The 15283-nt window shown below is 43.8% G+C and overlaps 1 protein-coding gene across 2 annotated transcripts in view; it reads left to right on the top strand.

Annotated features, from left to right (window-relative positions):
* Positions 1–14505, top strand: part of LOC110521372 (Golgi apparatus protein 1) — a 29963-nt gene extending 15458 nt beyond the window's left edge. Inside the window, exons 8-26 of one of the 2 annotated variants that reach the window (XM_021598876.3) lie at positions 55–269; positions 586–707; positions 836–937; positions 1709–1862; positions 2051–2089; positions 3706–3843; positions 4053–4139; positions 4280–4342; positions 4522–4635; positions 4860–4948; positions 5045–5255; positions 5373–5510; positions 5884–6007; positions 6181–6323; positions 8844–8945; positions 9216–9323; positions 9449–9569; positions 9685–9791; positions 10067–14505. In XM_021598876.3, the coding sequence (XP_021454551.1) occupies positions 55–269; positions 586–707; positions 836–937; positions 1709–1862; positions 2051–2089; positions 3706–3843; positions 4053–4139; positions 4280–4342; positions 4522–4635; positions 4860–4948; positions 5045–5255; positions 5373–5510; positions 5884–6007; positions 6181–6323; positions 8844–8945; positions 9216–9323; positions 9449–9569; positions 9685–9791; positions 10067–10234 (2345 nt within the window). In that variant the 3' untranslated portion in view covers positions 10235–14505. The remainder of the gene's footprint in view (positions 1–54; positions 270–585; positions 708–835; positions 938–1708; positions 1863–2050; positions 2090–3705; positions 3844–4052; positions 4140–4279; positions 4343–4521; positions 4636–4859; positions 4949–5044; positions 5256–5372; positions 5511–5883; positions 6008–6180; positions 6324–8843; positions 8946–9215; positions 9324–9448; positions 9570–9684; positions 9792–10066) is intronic. The other variant, XM_021598877.3, reaches the window with a different exon arrangement.
* The last annotated feature ends 778 nt before the right edge of the window (positions 14506–15283 follow it).

Here is a 15283-nt window from a genome sequence, read left to right as displayed (position 1 = left end):
TAGTGCCCCACTTGTAGTTCCTATGTGACTTTTCCTGACGTGTGTGTGTTCCAGGTCGTACGGTGAGCGGTGAGTGTCAGGGGGAGATGTTAGACTACAGGAGGATGTTGATGGAGGACTTCTCTCTGAGCCCTGAGATCGTGCTGCACTGCCGTGGGGAGATCGAGGCCCACTGCTCCGGCCTCCACCGCAAGGGACGCACCCTGCACTGCCTCATGAGGGTGGGCCGAGGAGACATGGGCACCATCGACAACCTCTGCCAGAAAGCTGTGAGTTCACAGGGTTCTCCCCAGGAGTGGTGCTGCTGTGTAAGGTGGGCTAGGGAGGTCTGGAAGGGGGTGGTGTTCAGAGTTTTTTTTTTTTGTTTTATTCATTTAATTTTTTTGTAGTAAAAAATAAATGCCTGTAAAATCACCAGGAATAAATCTTAAAATTACTTATATTTAGGACATCCCACCACCGAGGTCAAACAGAAAAGAGAACCACTGTCAAGTTTCACTACACTGCCTAGTCATCTAGCTGTGTAACCCTTCCATTACCAGACAGTGGTTGTTGAAGGTTTGGGTCTCTCGCTCTTTCTCTTAGCTCCAGACCCTGATCCAGGAGGCTGATCCTGGGGCAGACTACCGTATTGACCGGGCCCTGAACGAGGCTTGTGAGTCTGTCATCCAGACGGCCTGCAAACACATCCGCAACGGAGACCCCATGTGAGTCACCAAATTGTTCCTCTCTCCTGCTTGATTTACACAAAGCTAGCAGAACATTTGTATGTCAAATTGCATGTAGTACTTTGTATATCTGTGGAATTGTTAAGCTCCAATGTGCTTTTGTGTAGGATCCTGTCTTGTCTGATGGAGCACCTGTACACCGAGAAGATGGTGGAGGACTGTGAACACAGGCTGCTGGAACTGCAGTACTTCATAGCACGGGACTGGAAGTAAGTAGCAATGCTACTAGTTTATGGTGATGCTTGTCGTGTAATATTGTAATCAAGTGAGAGACTGTCATTTCTTCAAACAATCATCTTTATTCAATATTGATTCATTATTGCAATAATGAGGCTGGTCGACCGCACACTTTAAAGTGTGTTGCAGAGAGCTTAACCTTTACAGAGGAATCCTGTTTCTCATATAGCTGACACTAAGAACGCTTAGTCATGGCTGGTTCCACCCCCTCATGCAGATCGGCCATCTTGGGTTCATCTTATGGTTATCTGCACCTGGTGCCGTTTTAACCCAACCCCGGTTTAGTTTCCCAGATTCCAGGATGATTAGAAACAATGAGGGGTTTTCTTCTACTCCTCCAGGCTATATCGGTTACACCTACCACATGTTGTCTATGGAATGTCAAGCTGCAACTCGATTGTCAGCTCAAGCTCCAGAGGCCCAACTCAGCCCCACAGACACAGATGAGAGAGTACTCCTCATAGCTTTTCGATGCATAAACAGTATTAAACAGTCTTGTAATTTTTCTCTCACATGCTTCACACATTCAAAGCCTATTAGGGGCCTGATCAGACTCCATATTAAGGGTTTTTAGTATGCCTGGTCAGTGTGCCCTGGTATGGTTTCCCACATTGTGCTTTTGCTTGTTCTTTTGGGTCTAGGCCGGGTTACTGTAAAATCACTTTGTGACAATTTCTGATGTAAAAGGATGTTATAAATGTATTTGCTTAATCCTCACACACACTCCTCTTACTGTCTGCCAGACTGGACCCCATCCTCTATAAGAAGTGCCAGGGCGACGCCTCCCGCCTGTGCCACGCCCACGGCTGGAACGAGACAAGTGAGATGATGCCACCTGGTGCCATCTTCTCCTGTCTGTACCGCCACGCCTACCGCACAGAGGAACAGGGACGGCGGGTAGGACTGATTTCACCGCAGTGCACTGCACAAAACGTAGCTATCAGTGGCTAATGTAGAGGAACATGAATATAGATGTAGCTAAATGTCAAATTATCACAGAAAACCAAAATATTGTCTGAAGTGATCTAGGACCTTTTTAGAAATGCATCTGTCCTACATTCTGATGGTGTTGTCCTCTTTAAAAGGGAAATGCAGTGGATGAAACAGGAAGACGTGTTTTCGTTGTAAGTTCAGTGTTTTGTTAGTGATGATTATCACTATTTGATTCGGTTCTGATTCCCGAAGTTGATTCTGGTCAAAATGAGGGCATATTATAGATTTTACTTGTTGGAGAATTTCAATTCGATTACTTTTTTGATGATGAAATTATTTAGCCAACGACTTAAAGTATGAGTGCATGCACCTCTACATGTTGAATGTGTCATCGGTATCAGTAGTGGGATTATGTGATGTAACGATCACTATACTCAGGAAATGGTCTTGAGAATGACTACCTTAAAGGCCCAGTGCAGTCAAAGTTCTGTTTTCCTGCAGAAACAAACACTGTAAAAGTGTTAAAAAATGGAATCCGTGTTATTTCCTGGTAGTTGCTGGTTGAAAATACAATCTACGCAAGACCTCATCAGCCTGATTGGCGTGAGTTTCGGCTTGCCTGGTGACATCACCAGGCGGTAAATTGGTTAATAGATCAATAACAGAGTTCCAAACCTGTCTACCAATAACCACTCCCAGACAGTCCTAGCAAAATTCTTGCTTTAGAATGATGTGAAATACGGGCCAATTCAAGAGGGTGCTACTAAATTAGTGTCTAAACCTAGTTTTGTTTTTGCCTATGTCAGTATGAATCACATACAGTGAATCATTAAATATTCTCTACAATATTGTAACATTAATATGCTTGTACAGTGTTGATTTAAATAAGATTGTTTGTTGTGAACGTTGCTAGTTTAGACTGCACTGGTCTTGGTTATATCGCTTTCATATTTCGACGTTGAGGTGGTAACATTTGGAGGCGTTTCCACGCTTTGGACCAATCAAAATCAACTTGGTACCCTTTAATTTTCTTAAGATCCATGGCTTTCTATTCCTCAAACCCTGGTCAATCAACTTTGAGAGGGCCTGTTTCTATGGTGATTTTAAAGGGAAAACTCAGAAATAAACTAAACAAAAATGGGGAGGGTACATACTGATTCTGTTTGTTAGCTTTGTAAATTAATTGTGTGTCTGTGTGCGCAATTTTTTAGCATTTTATTATTCTGTGGATTTCATTTATAAAAAGCCCATGTTATCCCACATGGACCTGCGGGCACTAGTTAGCTTGTCAGATGACGCTCGACTTTGGCGCCGTTCTGCTCACGGAGCATTGTCCGAGTTCTATTGAGCAGTAACCACTTTCTGACCATGGCTGTAATCACATTCTAATCTCTAATCATGCTAAATTCTCTGAGTAAATCATCTTTACCAGAAATGATTTGATATTGATATAATAACATCTGCATTGGGCCATTTTTAATATTTGACTGGAATGGTTGATTGGTGACGTTAACAGTGGGATTATTTATTGTGATTGCCCATTCAATATACTGAAGGTACACTACAAGAAAACACATAATTCTGATGGGACCTTCCATAAGTGTTGACACCGGTCTGTCTTGGGGGCTCCCATCTCCCCTACTGTCTAGTTTTCTTGTCCTGCATCCTAAACAGGGTTGGCCTCAATTCCATTTCAAATCAGTAAATTTAAGAAGGTCCTGAATGTCCAATTGACTGGATTGAAATGGAATTGATCCAGATCCTGAGTTTTTTTTAAATAGTGTTCTGTTCTTTTGATATTCTTTAGCTGTCCCGGGACTGTAAAGTGGAGGTGCAGCGTATCCTCCACCAGAGGGCGCTGGATGTGAAGCTGGACCCCGAGCTGCAGAGACGCTGTATGACTGACCTGGGGAAGTGGTGCAGTGAGAAGACTGAGTCTGGACAGGTACTGGAGGAGACCGCTTGCTGTCTATCTCATCCATTAATTGAATTGTAGCCTGTAACTGCTGACGTGATGGTTTTGTTTTAAAATGCTGGATGCAGACAGTCCTTTACTATAGAATATGGCTGTACATATTGGGGCTAGATCAGGGGGACCGTAATTGCACAACCAGGGTGTAAAAAGTTTGACATGGACTTTTTTTGGTGTTCCAGGAACTGGAGTGTCTACAGGACCACCTAGAGGAGCTGGTGTCAGAGTGCAGGGATGTGGTGGGCAACCTGACTGAACTGGCGTCTGAGGTGAGAGAGACGGGAGTACCAGGGACACGCTGACTAACTGGTTGACTGATTGACTTGCTGACTGCTCTGTAAGAAGAACTGGCTGTGGTAAACTATGGTTGGTCACATGGTAAAAGGGCGTTCTTCTCTTTTCCCACCAGGACATTCAGATTGAGACCCTGCTGATGAGAGCCTGTGAGCCAGTCATCCAGTCGCACTGTCACGTGAGTCCTACCTCTACCACAGCCCCGAGCGCCCTCTCAGGGTTTTTCATACCACCAACCCCCATTTTAACTCCACTAACAATGACCGGGATATCTCTCCTGTCAAGAATGTAAAATGATCCATCAGCTGATTTAACTGATCAGGTTATCCTGACCATTTCTCCCCTTCTCTCTCCCAGGAGGTGGCAGATAACCAGATCGACACTGGGGATCTGATGGAGTGTCTGGTGCAAAACAAACACCAGAAGGAGATGAACGACAAGTGTGCTGTGGGAGTCACACATTTCCAACTGGTGAGTCTGTCTGTCGCCCAATTCCAAATAAACACTGGTGTCGATCTGAAATGATTGTATAGATGGAAGTGGGAAACATACAATATGCCTCTAAACCAATGCTTTCATCCAAAGCAATTTACAGTGCAGTGAGTTCATCCAGTTTGATAGTATGTGAGATTTGAACCCACGACTTTGACAGTTGCTTCACTCCCATTTCTCTGCGTTTCCCTTCTCCCTCTCAGGTCCAGATTAAGGACTTCCGTTTCTCCTACAAGTTTAAGATGGCCTGCAAAGAGGATGTGCTCAAACTCTGCCCCAACATCAAGAAGAAGTGAGTCTCGTCTGAGAGAGAACCTGGGCATAGTTGACCAAACTACAGTCAAACTTTAAACGGACCCAAACGTTGTCTCTCTTGCTGTCTCGCTAGGGTGGATGTAGTGCTCTGTCTAAGCACCACGGTGAGGAACGACACTCTTCAGGACGTCAAGGAGCAGCGCGTGTCTGTCAAGTGTCGTAAGCAGCTGAGGGTGGAGGAGCTGGAGATGTCTGAGGATGTCCGTCTGGAGCCTGAGCTCTACGACTCCTGTAAGCAGGACATCGGGAGGCTGTGCCAGAACGTGGCCTTCGGGAATGCCCAGGTAAGGCCCACTGACAGCTGTTTGTGTGCCTTGAAAAAGCATTTAGTAAACACAGTATTTTTCACAACTATTGATTACGATGATGGCAACTATTGATGACTGTGACGTTTGTAATAGGTGATAGAATGTCTGAAGGAGAACAAGAGGCAGCTGACCCAGCGCTGTCACCACAGGGTGTTCAAGCTGCAGGAGGTAGAGATGATGGACCCAGAGCTGGACTTCCAACTCATGAGGGTCTGCAAGCAGATGATTCGGGTATGTACTTTTCAGAGTCATTTTAGCACCGAATGCATAACACAAGGACCCAAAGCAAGGAATGTAAGGAACTTTTCAACAATGTAGCTATGCTCAAAGGTGCTTCAGTCAAAACATGATTGCTGATTACCTTGTGTCCGTGAAGTTACTTTTCAGAGTAATTATAATGTTCTGAAGGAGAGGTCCCTGGCTGCTACTAAGACTGTCCCAGACAGACATGATGACTGGCTTGTTGTCTGTTGGTCTCTCCCAGTCTGTGTATTTAATCTGCATAGATGCAATACATTTAATTGATAATGAAGAGCAACGTTTCACCTGCTATGCTGTCTTTATCTGTGTTTCTGAGTGTCCTAGTGTTGTCTGTCTCTGCCAGCGGTTCTGTACTGAGGCTGATGCCAAGAACATGCTGCAGTGCCTGAAGCAGAACAAGAACAGCGAGCTGATGGACCCCAAGTGTAAACAGATGATCACAAAGAGACAGATCACACAGAATACAGGTGGATACTGAATATACACACACACTATAGCTCTCAATATGAGAAGAGATTATGGCTTCCATCAAACAATACAGTAAACACCTCTGTAGTATTACCCTACCCCTATGGTTCTCACCCTGTCTCCCCAATATAAACCCTATGGTTCACCCTGTCGTCTTCTGTGTTCTGTCCAGACTACAGGTTGAACCCAGTGCTGAGGAAGTCGTGTAAGGCTGACATCCCTAAATTCTGCCAAAACATCCTGAACAAGGCTACAGGAGACAGTGAGCTGGAGGGACAGGTTGTCTCCTGCCTCAAACTCAAATATGCAGACCAGGTCAGACTACACATGTTTACTGGGTCTCCTTATACGGACCAGAAATATTAACTCAACAATTTCAACTATTTTTTACTGAGTTACAGTTCATATAAGGAAATCAGTCAATTGAAATTAATTCATTAGGCCCTAATATATGTAATTCACCCGACTGGGCAGTGGTGCAGCCATTGGTGGCCCACCCACTGGGGAGCCAAGCCCAGCCAATCAGAATGAGTTTTTTCCCCCACAAAAGGGCTTTATTACAGACAGAAATACTCCTCAGTTTCATCTGCTGTCCGGCTGGCTGGTATCAGATGACCCTGCAGGTGAAGAAGCAGGATGTGGAGGTCCTGGGCTGGCGTGGTTACACGTGGTCTGCGGCTGTGAGGCCGGGTGAATGTACTGCCTATACAGTGCCTTGCGAAAGTATTCGGCCCCCTTGAACTTTGCGACCTTTTGCCACATTTCAGGCTTCAAACATAAAGATATAAAACTGTATTTTTTTGTGAAGAATCAACAACAAGTGGGACACAATCATGAAGTGGAACGACATTTATTGGATATTTCAAACTTTTTTAACAAATCAAAAACTGAAAAATTGGGCGTGCAAAATTATTCAGCCCCTTTACTTTCAGTGCAGCAAACTCTCTCCAGAAGTTCAGTGAGGATCTCTGAATGATCCAATGTTGACCTAAATGACTGATGATAAATACAATCCACCTGTGTGTAATCAAGTCTCCGTATAAATGCACCTGCACTGTGATAGTCTCAGAGGTCCGTTAAAAGCGCAGAGAGCATCATGAAGAACAAGGAACACACCAGGCAGGTCCGAGATACTGTTGTGAAGAAGTTTAAAGCCGGATTTGGATACAAAAAGATTTCCCAAGCTTTAAACATCCCAAGGAGTACTGTGCAAGCGATAATATTGAAATGGAAGGAGTATCAGACCACTGCAAATCTACCAAGACCTGTCCGTCCCTCTAAACGTTCAGCTCATACAAGGAGAAGACTGATCAGAGATGCAGCCAAGAGGCCCATGATCACTCTGGATGAACTGCAGAGATCTACAGCTGAGGTGGGAGACTCTGTCCATAGGACAACAATCATTCGTATATTGCACAAATCTGGCCTTTATGGAAGAGTGGCAAGAAGAAAGCCATTTCTTAAAGATATCCATAAAAAGTGTTGTTTAAAGTTTGCCACAAGCCACCTGGGAGACACACCAAACATGTGGAAGCAGGTACTCTGGTCAGATGAAACCAAAATTGAACTTTTTGGCAACAATGCAAAACGTTATGTTTGGCGTAAAAGCAACACAGCTGAACACACCATCCCCACTGTCAAACATGGTGGTGGCAGCATCATGGTTTGGGCCTGCTTTTCTTCAGCAGGGACAGGGAAGATGGTTAAAATTGATGGGAAGATGGATGGAGCCAAATACAGGACCATTCTGGAAGAAAACCTGATGGAGTCTGCAAAAGACCTGAGACTGGGACGGAGATTTGTCTTCCAACAAGACAATGATCCAAAAGATAAAGCAAAATCTACAATGGAATGGTTCAAAAATAAACATATCCAGGTGTTAGAATGGCCAAGTCAAAGTCCAGACCTGAATCCAATCGAGAATCTGTGGAAAGAACTGAAAACTGCTGTTCACAAATGCTCTCCATCCAACCTCACTGAGCTAGAGCTGTTTTACAAGGAGGAATGGGAAAAAATTTCAGTCTCTCGATGTGCAAAACTGATAGAGACATACCCCAAGCGACTTACAGCTGTAATCGCAGCAAAAGGTGGCGCTACAAAGTATTAACTTAAGGGGGCTGAATAAATTTGCACACCCAATTTTTCAGTTTTTGATTTGTTAAAAAAGTTTGAAATATCCAATAAATGTCGTTCCACTTCATGATTGTGTCCCACTTGTTGTTGATTCTTCACAAAAAAATACAGTTTTATATCTTTATGTTTGAAGCCTGAAATGTGGCAAAAGGTTGCAAAGTTCAATTGGGCCGAATACTTTCGCAAGGCACTGTATCTCTAAAACGACATTGGAGAGGCAGCTTATGGTAGAGAAATTAACATTAAATTGTCGATCTACAGCTCTGGTGGACATTCCTGCAGTCAGCATGCCAATTGCACGCTCCCTCAACTTGAGACATCCGTGTCATTGTGTTGTGTGACGAAACATCACATTTTAGTGGCCTTTTGTCCCCAGCACAGGGTGTAGCTGTTTAATCATCTTCTTGATATGCCACACCTGTCAGGTGGATAGATTATCTTAGCAAAGGAGAACTGCTCACTAACAGGGATGTAAAACCAATTTGTGCACAACTTTTGAGAGCAATATGCTTTTGGTGGGTATTGAACATTTCTGGGATCTTTTATTTCAGCTCATGGGACCCACATTTGACATGTTTTTTATATTTTTGTTCAGTATAGTCGACCATGTTTGAGTGATTGGTAGGTAGGTTACACGTACTGTTTGTGTGTGTTTGTCTGTGTGGGTGTACTTAGACCATTCTCTTACGTGTGTGTCCACAGCGTCTGTCTCCAGACTGTGAGGACCAGATCAGAGTGATCCTACAGGAGTCAGCTCTGGACTACAGACTGGACCCGCAGCTGCAGATTCACTGCACTGATGAGGTGATTGGGTCTAAACAGGGGTGCATTCATTGTCTTGCAATGGAAACGATATACAGTTTTTAAGAACCAAACGGAACGAAATAGGGAGGGACCTTCCTGAATTTGCCAAATAAAAACTTTTGTTGCAAATCGTTTTCCGTGTGGAGGAAACCGTTGAAATATTTTGCTACAGAATCGTCACAATGAATACACCCCAGGACTATTACAAACACACACGCTTTGTAACACAGTTAAGAAATGGTGGTTTTACATTACCCTTCTGCGTGTCAGATCTCTCGGCTGTGTCCAGAGGAGGCTGCGGCCCAGGAGCAGACCGGTCAAGTAGAGGAGTGTCTTAAAGTCAACCTCCTCAAGATCAAAGTGGAGGGCTGCAAGAAGGTGGGTGGTTCTGTTCTCTTCCCTCTCCTCTTGGTAAACAGAAACTGACAATGTTCAGCCGTCTTAAGAGCCAAGAGTCTGAGAAACATCCTTTTTATTTCTCTTATCACCCCACCTCTCTGCAGGAGGTTCTGAACATTCTGAAGGAGAGTAAAGCAGACATCTTTGTGGACCCTGTCCTCCACACGGCCTGCGCTCTGGACATCAAGCACCAGTGTGCTGCCATTCCACCAGGACGAGGGCGCCGTGAGTAGTACACACACACACATCACCTGCACATTTGTACATGCATCCCTGTCCCCTGTAAGGCCTTTTCCTCTGTGCTGAATGGCCTTACCTTTTTGCTTGTGTTTCTCGTCAGAGATGTCCTGTCTGATGGAGGCTCTGCAGGACAAGAGGGTGCGTCTGCAGCCAGAGTGTAAGAAGAGACTGCAGGACCGCATCGACATGTGGAGCTACGCTGCCAAGGTGAACAAGACGCACGCACAAACATACCAACAAGACGTCACTAGCTTGTCTTAACACAAAACAACTAGCTTGTCCCTTCAAAACAAGTGCGAACCTACCAAACATTACCACCACACTTTTTAATGTGTGTATGTTTTTTGTCATGAATTGAGCTATCAGTGGCTGCTACCCTCTTATTGCCTAGGATTCAACTCGCACAATATCACATTGAACAATCTCTACTTTTTCATACTTTGACACCCACACCTGCTCCCCTCCCCCTATGTCCCTCCAAGGTGGCCCCGGCCGAAGGCTTCTCAGACCTGGCCATGCAGGTGATGACCTCACCCTCCAAGACCTACATCCTGGCTATGATTGGCCTGAGCGTGTGCATTCTCTTCCTGTTTGGCCTGCTGTGTGGCCGCATGACCAAGCGATTAATGCAGGAGCAGAAGGACAGGTAGAGAGAGGGACCACAGAACCAGGACAGGGCCCTCACTCAACATAGCCCCAGCTGCCCTGACCTTAGCCTGGCTCTATGTACAAACCATCTCCTTTTTATCCTCCTCCACATCCCTCCCTGAGACCGGCTTCTAGGGGGAGCCAGCCATTCGAGCTTCTGTCATCATTGCTATGCTGTCAGAGGGCCACGTAGGGTGCGGGCCTAGATTACCTAGTCTACCCTATAATAGTTGGTTTCACTGGTGTGAGAGTGGACATGCCCCGACTGTGAGACCGACTCATAACCCCTCCACCATCTCCACTCCAGTGTCTGACTGATGTTCTGAAGTTATACAGGAGACTTCTAGAAGGACGCTGCCGCCACCTGTTTGTCCTCCATCGCTCCACTGCTAACCAGCTAACGCTAACAGACCTGTACAGTCGGGCGGCCCAGTTAGGCCAGCCCGATGGGGCATAAGCAAAAATTCTGGATTCTGCTTTTGGTTTCTCTTGCAGTGGTTTTCTTTTTTTGCTTTATCTCATTTGGAGGTAATATTTCTTTACAGATGTTTTCTGTGTGTGGTGGGGGGGGGGGGGGGTCAGTGGGGTAAAAGGTGAGGTGGCTTCACAATAAACAGTAAGATTTATGTGAGAGAGACAGAAAGAATGTCTCCATACTTATGTTCTTCCCGAGGGGCTTTCAATGATTTCAGTACTGATACATTGCTTTTAGTGTGAGTGGTTGTGAGAATGACAGTGTGTGAAATGGGAGTGTTAACTGTTTTTCTATTACATTGTTGTTCTTCTCCTGAGAGGGCGGTGGGGGGGGGGGGGGGGTTGACTGACTTCAGGTTGCCCATGTTTATTACACTCACTTATTTGCCATGAGACTGCCAGGTGTGAACTGTCCTCCACCGACTGAGCCGCATAGGAGAGGAGTCACACAGCCTACAGTATATTAGATCAGTTGTACACTTATAATAACTGATGATAAATAATATTGATTCCTCAATTTTGTGATTATACTGACAGACCTGGCAGTGTATCATAGATGGCTCCAGTGTCAATGCTAACCGAATGGGTGGTATGGTAGAGAAACGGTTAGCATTGACCAGATGGCTGGACATCCAGGCGAGTAGTCTCACATTTCTCTCAAGGTACTCAGAGTTAACAATGGGCATTTCAAAGCTGGAGAGCTGGGTCTAGGTGGTCTGATTGGACACAACACTGGTGACAGACGGTGCAGGAAGATATGTCTAATTTTGAACACTAACATTTCCATAGCTTCCCATGTAGCAGATTTAAGCCAAGGGTATCTAGCGGCGTTAGGATGGTGGTAGAAGAACAATGGGGGAAAAAATAAAGACTAGTGCTTAGAGAAGTTTTTGTTTGAAATTATACTGGAACCATTGCACATTTGTATGTTATTGTAGTTATATATGCACAGTACCAGTCAAACGTTTGGAAACATACTCATTCAAGGATTTGTCTTTATTTTGACTATTTTCTACGTTGTAGAATAATAGTGAAGACATCAACTAAGTGTAGTAACCAAAAAAAAAGTGTTAAATCAAATTATATATTTGAGATTCTTCAAATAGCTACCCTTTTGCTTTGATGACAGCGTTGCACACTCTTGGCATTTTCTCAACCAGCTTCACCTGGAATGCTTTTCAAACAGTCTTGAAGGAGTTCCCACATATGCTGAGCACTTGTTGGGTGCTTTTCCTTCACTCTGGTCCAACTCATCCCAAATGATCTCAATTGGGTTGAGGTCGGGTGATTGTGGAGGCTAGGTCATCTGATACAGCACTCCATCACTTTCCTTGGTCAAATAGCCCTTACACATCCTGGTGGTGTTTAGTAATTGTCCTGTTGAAAAACAAATGATAGTCCCACTAAGCGCAAACCAGAATGGATGGCGTATTGCTGCATAATGCTGTGGTAGCCATGCTGGTTAAGTGTGCCTTGAATTCTAAATAAATCACTGACCGTGTCACCAGAGAAGCACCATCACACTTCCTCAATGCTCCTACTCTGCATCTCACAAAGACACAGTGCTTGGCACCAAAAATCTAACATTTGTACAGGCCAAAGGACACATTTCCACTGGTCTAATGTCCATTACTTGTGTTTCTTGACCCAAGGAAGCCTCTTCTTATTGGTGTCCTTTAGTAGTAGTTTCTTTGCAGGAATTTGACCGCAAAGCACACCTATTCATTGAAATGCATTCCAGGTGACTACCTCATGAAACTGGTTGAGAGAATGCCAAGTGTGCAAAGCAGTCAAGGCAAATGGTTGCTACTTTGAAGAATCTCAAATATAAAATATATTTTGATTTAACACTTTTTTTGGTTACTACATGATTCCATATGTATTATTTCATAGTTGATGTCTTCACTATTATTCTACAATGTAGAAAATAGTACAAAATAAAGAAAAATCCTTGAATGAGGTGTGTCCAAACATTTGACTGGTACTGTATATTGTTTGGTCCTAGCCTTATTTATTTGTTTACTAATGGTCAAAGTTTGAGTCCTTTTTTGATTTGAATGTTCTCTTGTTGCCTTTTCTCCAGAGCCCACAGTGGTGTCAAAATACTACAAAACCTAGTGGTCAAACAGGGAAATGGTTTCAATTTGTTTTTCACAGGGGATTTTAGAAACTTAAATGAGGGCTGTGTTTCATGTAGGCTTACCCTGGTGTGACGTTTGGATAACCATATAAATCTCAACCCGACATGGTGACTTTTATCAATATATTAGGCTCTATTTACTCTGATTCGAAAATGCAAATTAGCATGAAAGTAGACATCATGCAAAACTACAAATCCCTGCTGACACCTTTGCTAACAGATATTGTGTCAATTTAAAACTTGCACAAGACAATTCACAGAATTATCCATTTAACTAAATGTAGTAATGTACAAATTGGCTACTTTGCTTTAACATTGGATAGTTAATCCAGAGCTTTTTACCTTTGCCTCATTTCGGCAGTTCTGCATGTTGTCTACTTTTATGCTAATGAGCATTTTCTAATCAGAGTAAATGGAGCCGACTGTGTTGATTAAAAGTCACCTTGTCGGAGACCGATTTACATGGGTATCAAAACGCCAAGGTAAGCCTACATGAAACACAGCCCTTATTTTCAGTGGTTCTAAAATAGAATAGAAAAAACGAATGGTGGGGAAACGATTGGAACCATTTCCTCGTTTGACCACTAGATTTTATGGGTATTACAACACATACTGTGGTACTCTATTGCCTGTATAGCCAAAGGCTTTCACCTTTGAGTGAAGCCTGGGAGCTGAGGGTGGTGGTGGGGGGGGGATTGGTGTTGTCACTCCAGGAGCTTCTTTCCTCAGTGCGGGAATGAATTCTGTCTGCTGCCATTTTTGTTTCAGTTATTACTCAAAAGTACTTATTCAGATGGGACTTAAACTTTAACCAATCCAGTCAGAGGAAAGCCCTCTCAACAAGAAGAGTTCAAAGGCATTTTCATGATGATGATTCAACAATCGTTTTCGCAAAACAAACTGTCATGCCATGTAAATGGGATTTTAGTAGTTTTTCTCCTATTGCTACTATGTCATTGCCTTGTTCTTGAATTAGTGTGAGTCCTTCCTTCCTTCCTTCCTTGCTTGTAAAAACAGTTGATAATTTGACTTGTAAAATGGACTCTGCTGTCATGATCCAAAAGGTAGATTGGTCAATGCGTGCCTACTCTGACAATCCCAGATAGTGTTCCTTCATGTATGTACATAAAGTGTGTGTGTGTGTAAGATAGGGATCCTTCATGTATGTACATAGTGTGTGTGTGTGTGTGTGTATACATATACCCCTGGCCCACTCCCAACACCCCTTCAAACTGAGCAAAGGTGTGTATGTGCACCCCTCAAAGCGGTTATACCCCAACTTGGGAGAGGGGTAACCTAACAGACGCCTAGAAGAGATCTCATGGCTTTTCTTTTTTTTTACCAGCACTCCTCTCTTGTGCTATCCAGACTGCATTAAATACTGTTGAGTCGTTCTACTGTTGCTTACTGTTATTTCTGTCTGTCAAAAGCTTTCATCAAGTCAAAATGAAATGATAACTTTAACAATGACTATAACATGATTTAAGATTATGATAAAATGTTTTGTAATATGTGTTTAAATTTACGGAGGTCCTTTGCTTTCATCTCTGATTATGCCATGTACTTGAGATGTAACAGAATAACGTATTTCCCTGGTTTAGGTTTTTGTTCTGTACAGATGAAGTTGGACAATTTGTTAATAAAGACTGCAGGTTTTTATACGGTTGTCCACTGTGAATAGAGTGACCAGTACCAGCATAATGTCTATGGAGAGAGGTGTTGGGACACTGGGAGGATGGAGGTTGTAGCGCCAGGCAGAGCCTCAAAACCCACATGGGACAGCTTTTTGATCATCTACACTTACTCACCTACCCCCTCAGTTTAGGGTCCAAGCCAGGAGGGTCTCATGTTCATTCCAGCCCTCTGCACAAAGTTCATCTAGTCTAGGGACACAAGTAGCCAGTATTGACACATGGACATAAATTTGCAGGTTCTTGTTGATTTTAGTACATTCTGAAGCATACCCAGTGATCACAACTTCAGTCAACTTTTTCTCTCCAGCTCCACAATCTGCATGACATCCTACTCTGTGTGCCTTGCTGTACATACTCACGTTGCCATACCTCTAAATTCACTTCGTTGCCACACCTTTTTAGGGTAGCCTTTTTGGCGACGATGCCAGGCTGTGCTAGGCACTGCTATCCACGGTAGTTTAACTTACATTCAGGATGAGTACTCATGCCAGAGGTCCTCTCGGGCCACGAGTAGTGAATTACCTATCTGTTTGTAGGGAACACACTGCCTTGCAGTGTGCTGTTTGCATGGGGTTCAACCTTTCATGTGCTCAACCGGACCCAGTAAGTCTTATTTTTATTTATTATTTTAGCAGATGCTCTTATCCAGACTGACTTACAGGGGCAATTAGGGCAAAGTGCTTTGCTCAAGGGCACATTGACTATTTTTCTTCTCCCACCTAGTCTGCTCTGGGATTTGAACC

Source organism: Oncorhynchus mykiss, chromosome 4 (genome assembly GCF_057628025.1).
Source record: "Oncorhynchus mykiss isolate SJ-2025 chromosome 4, ASM5762802v1, whole genome shotgun sequence".
Lineage (NCBI taxonomy): Eukaryota > Metazoa > Chordata > Actinopteri > Salmoniformes > Salmonidae > Oncorhynchus > Oncorhynchus mykiss.
The sequence above is the reverse complement of the archived record's forward strand: the minus strand, read 5'-3'. Positions and strand labels throughout refer to the sequence as shown.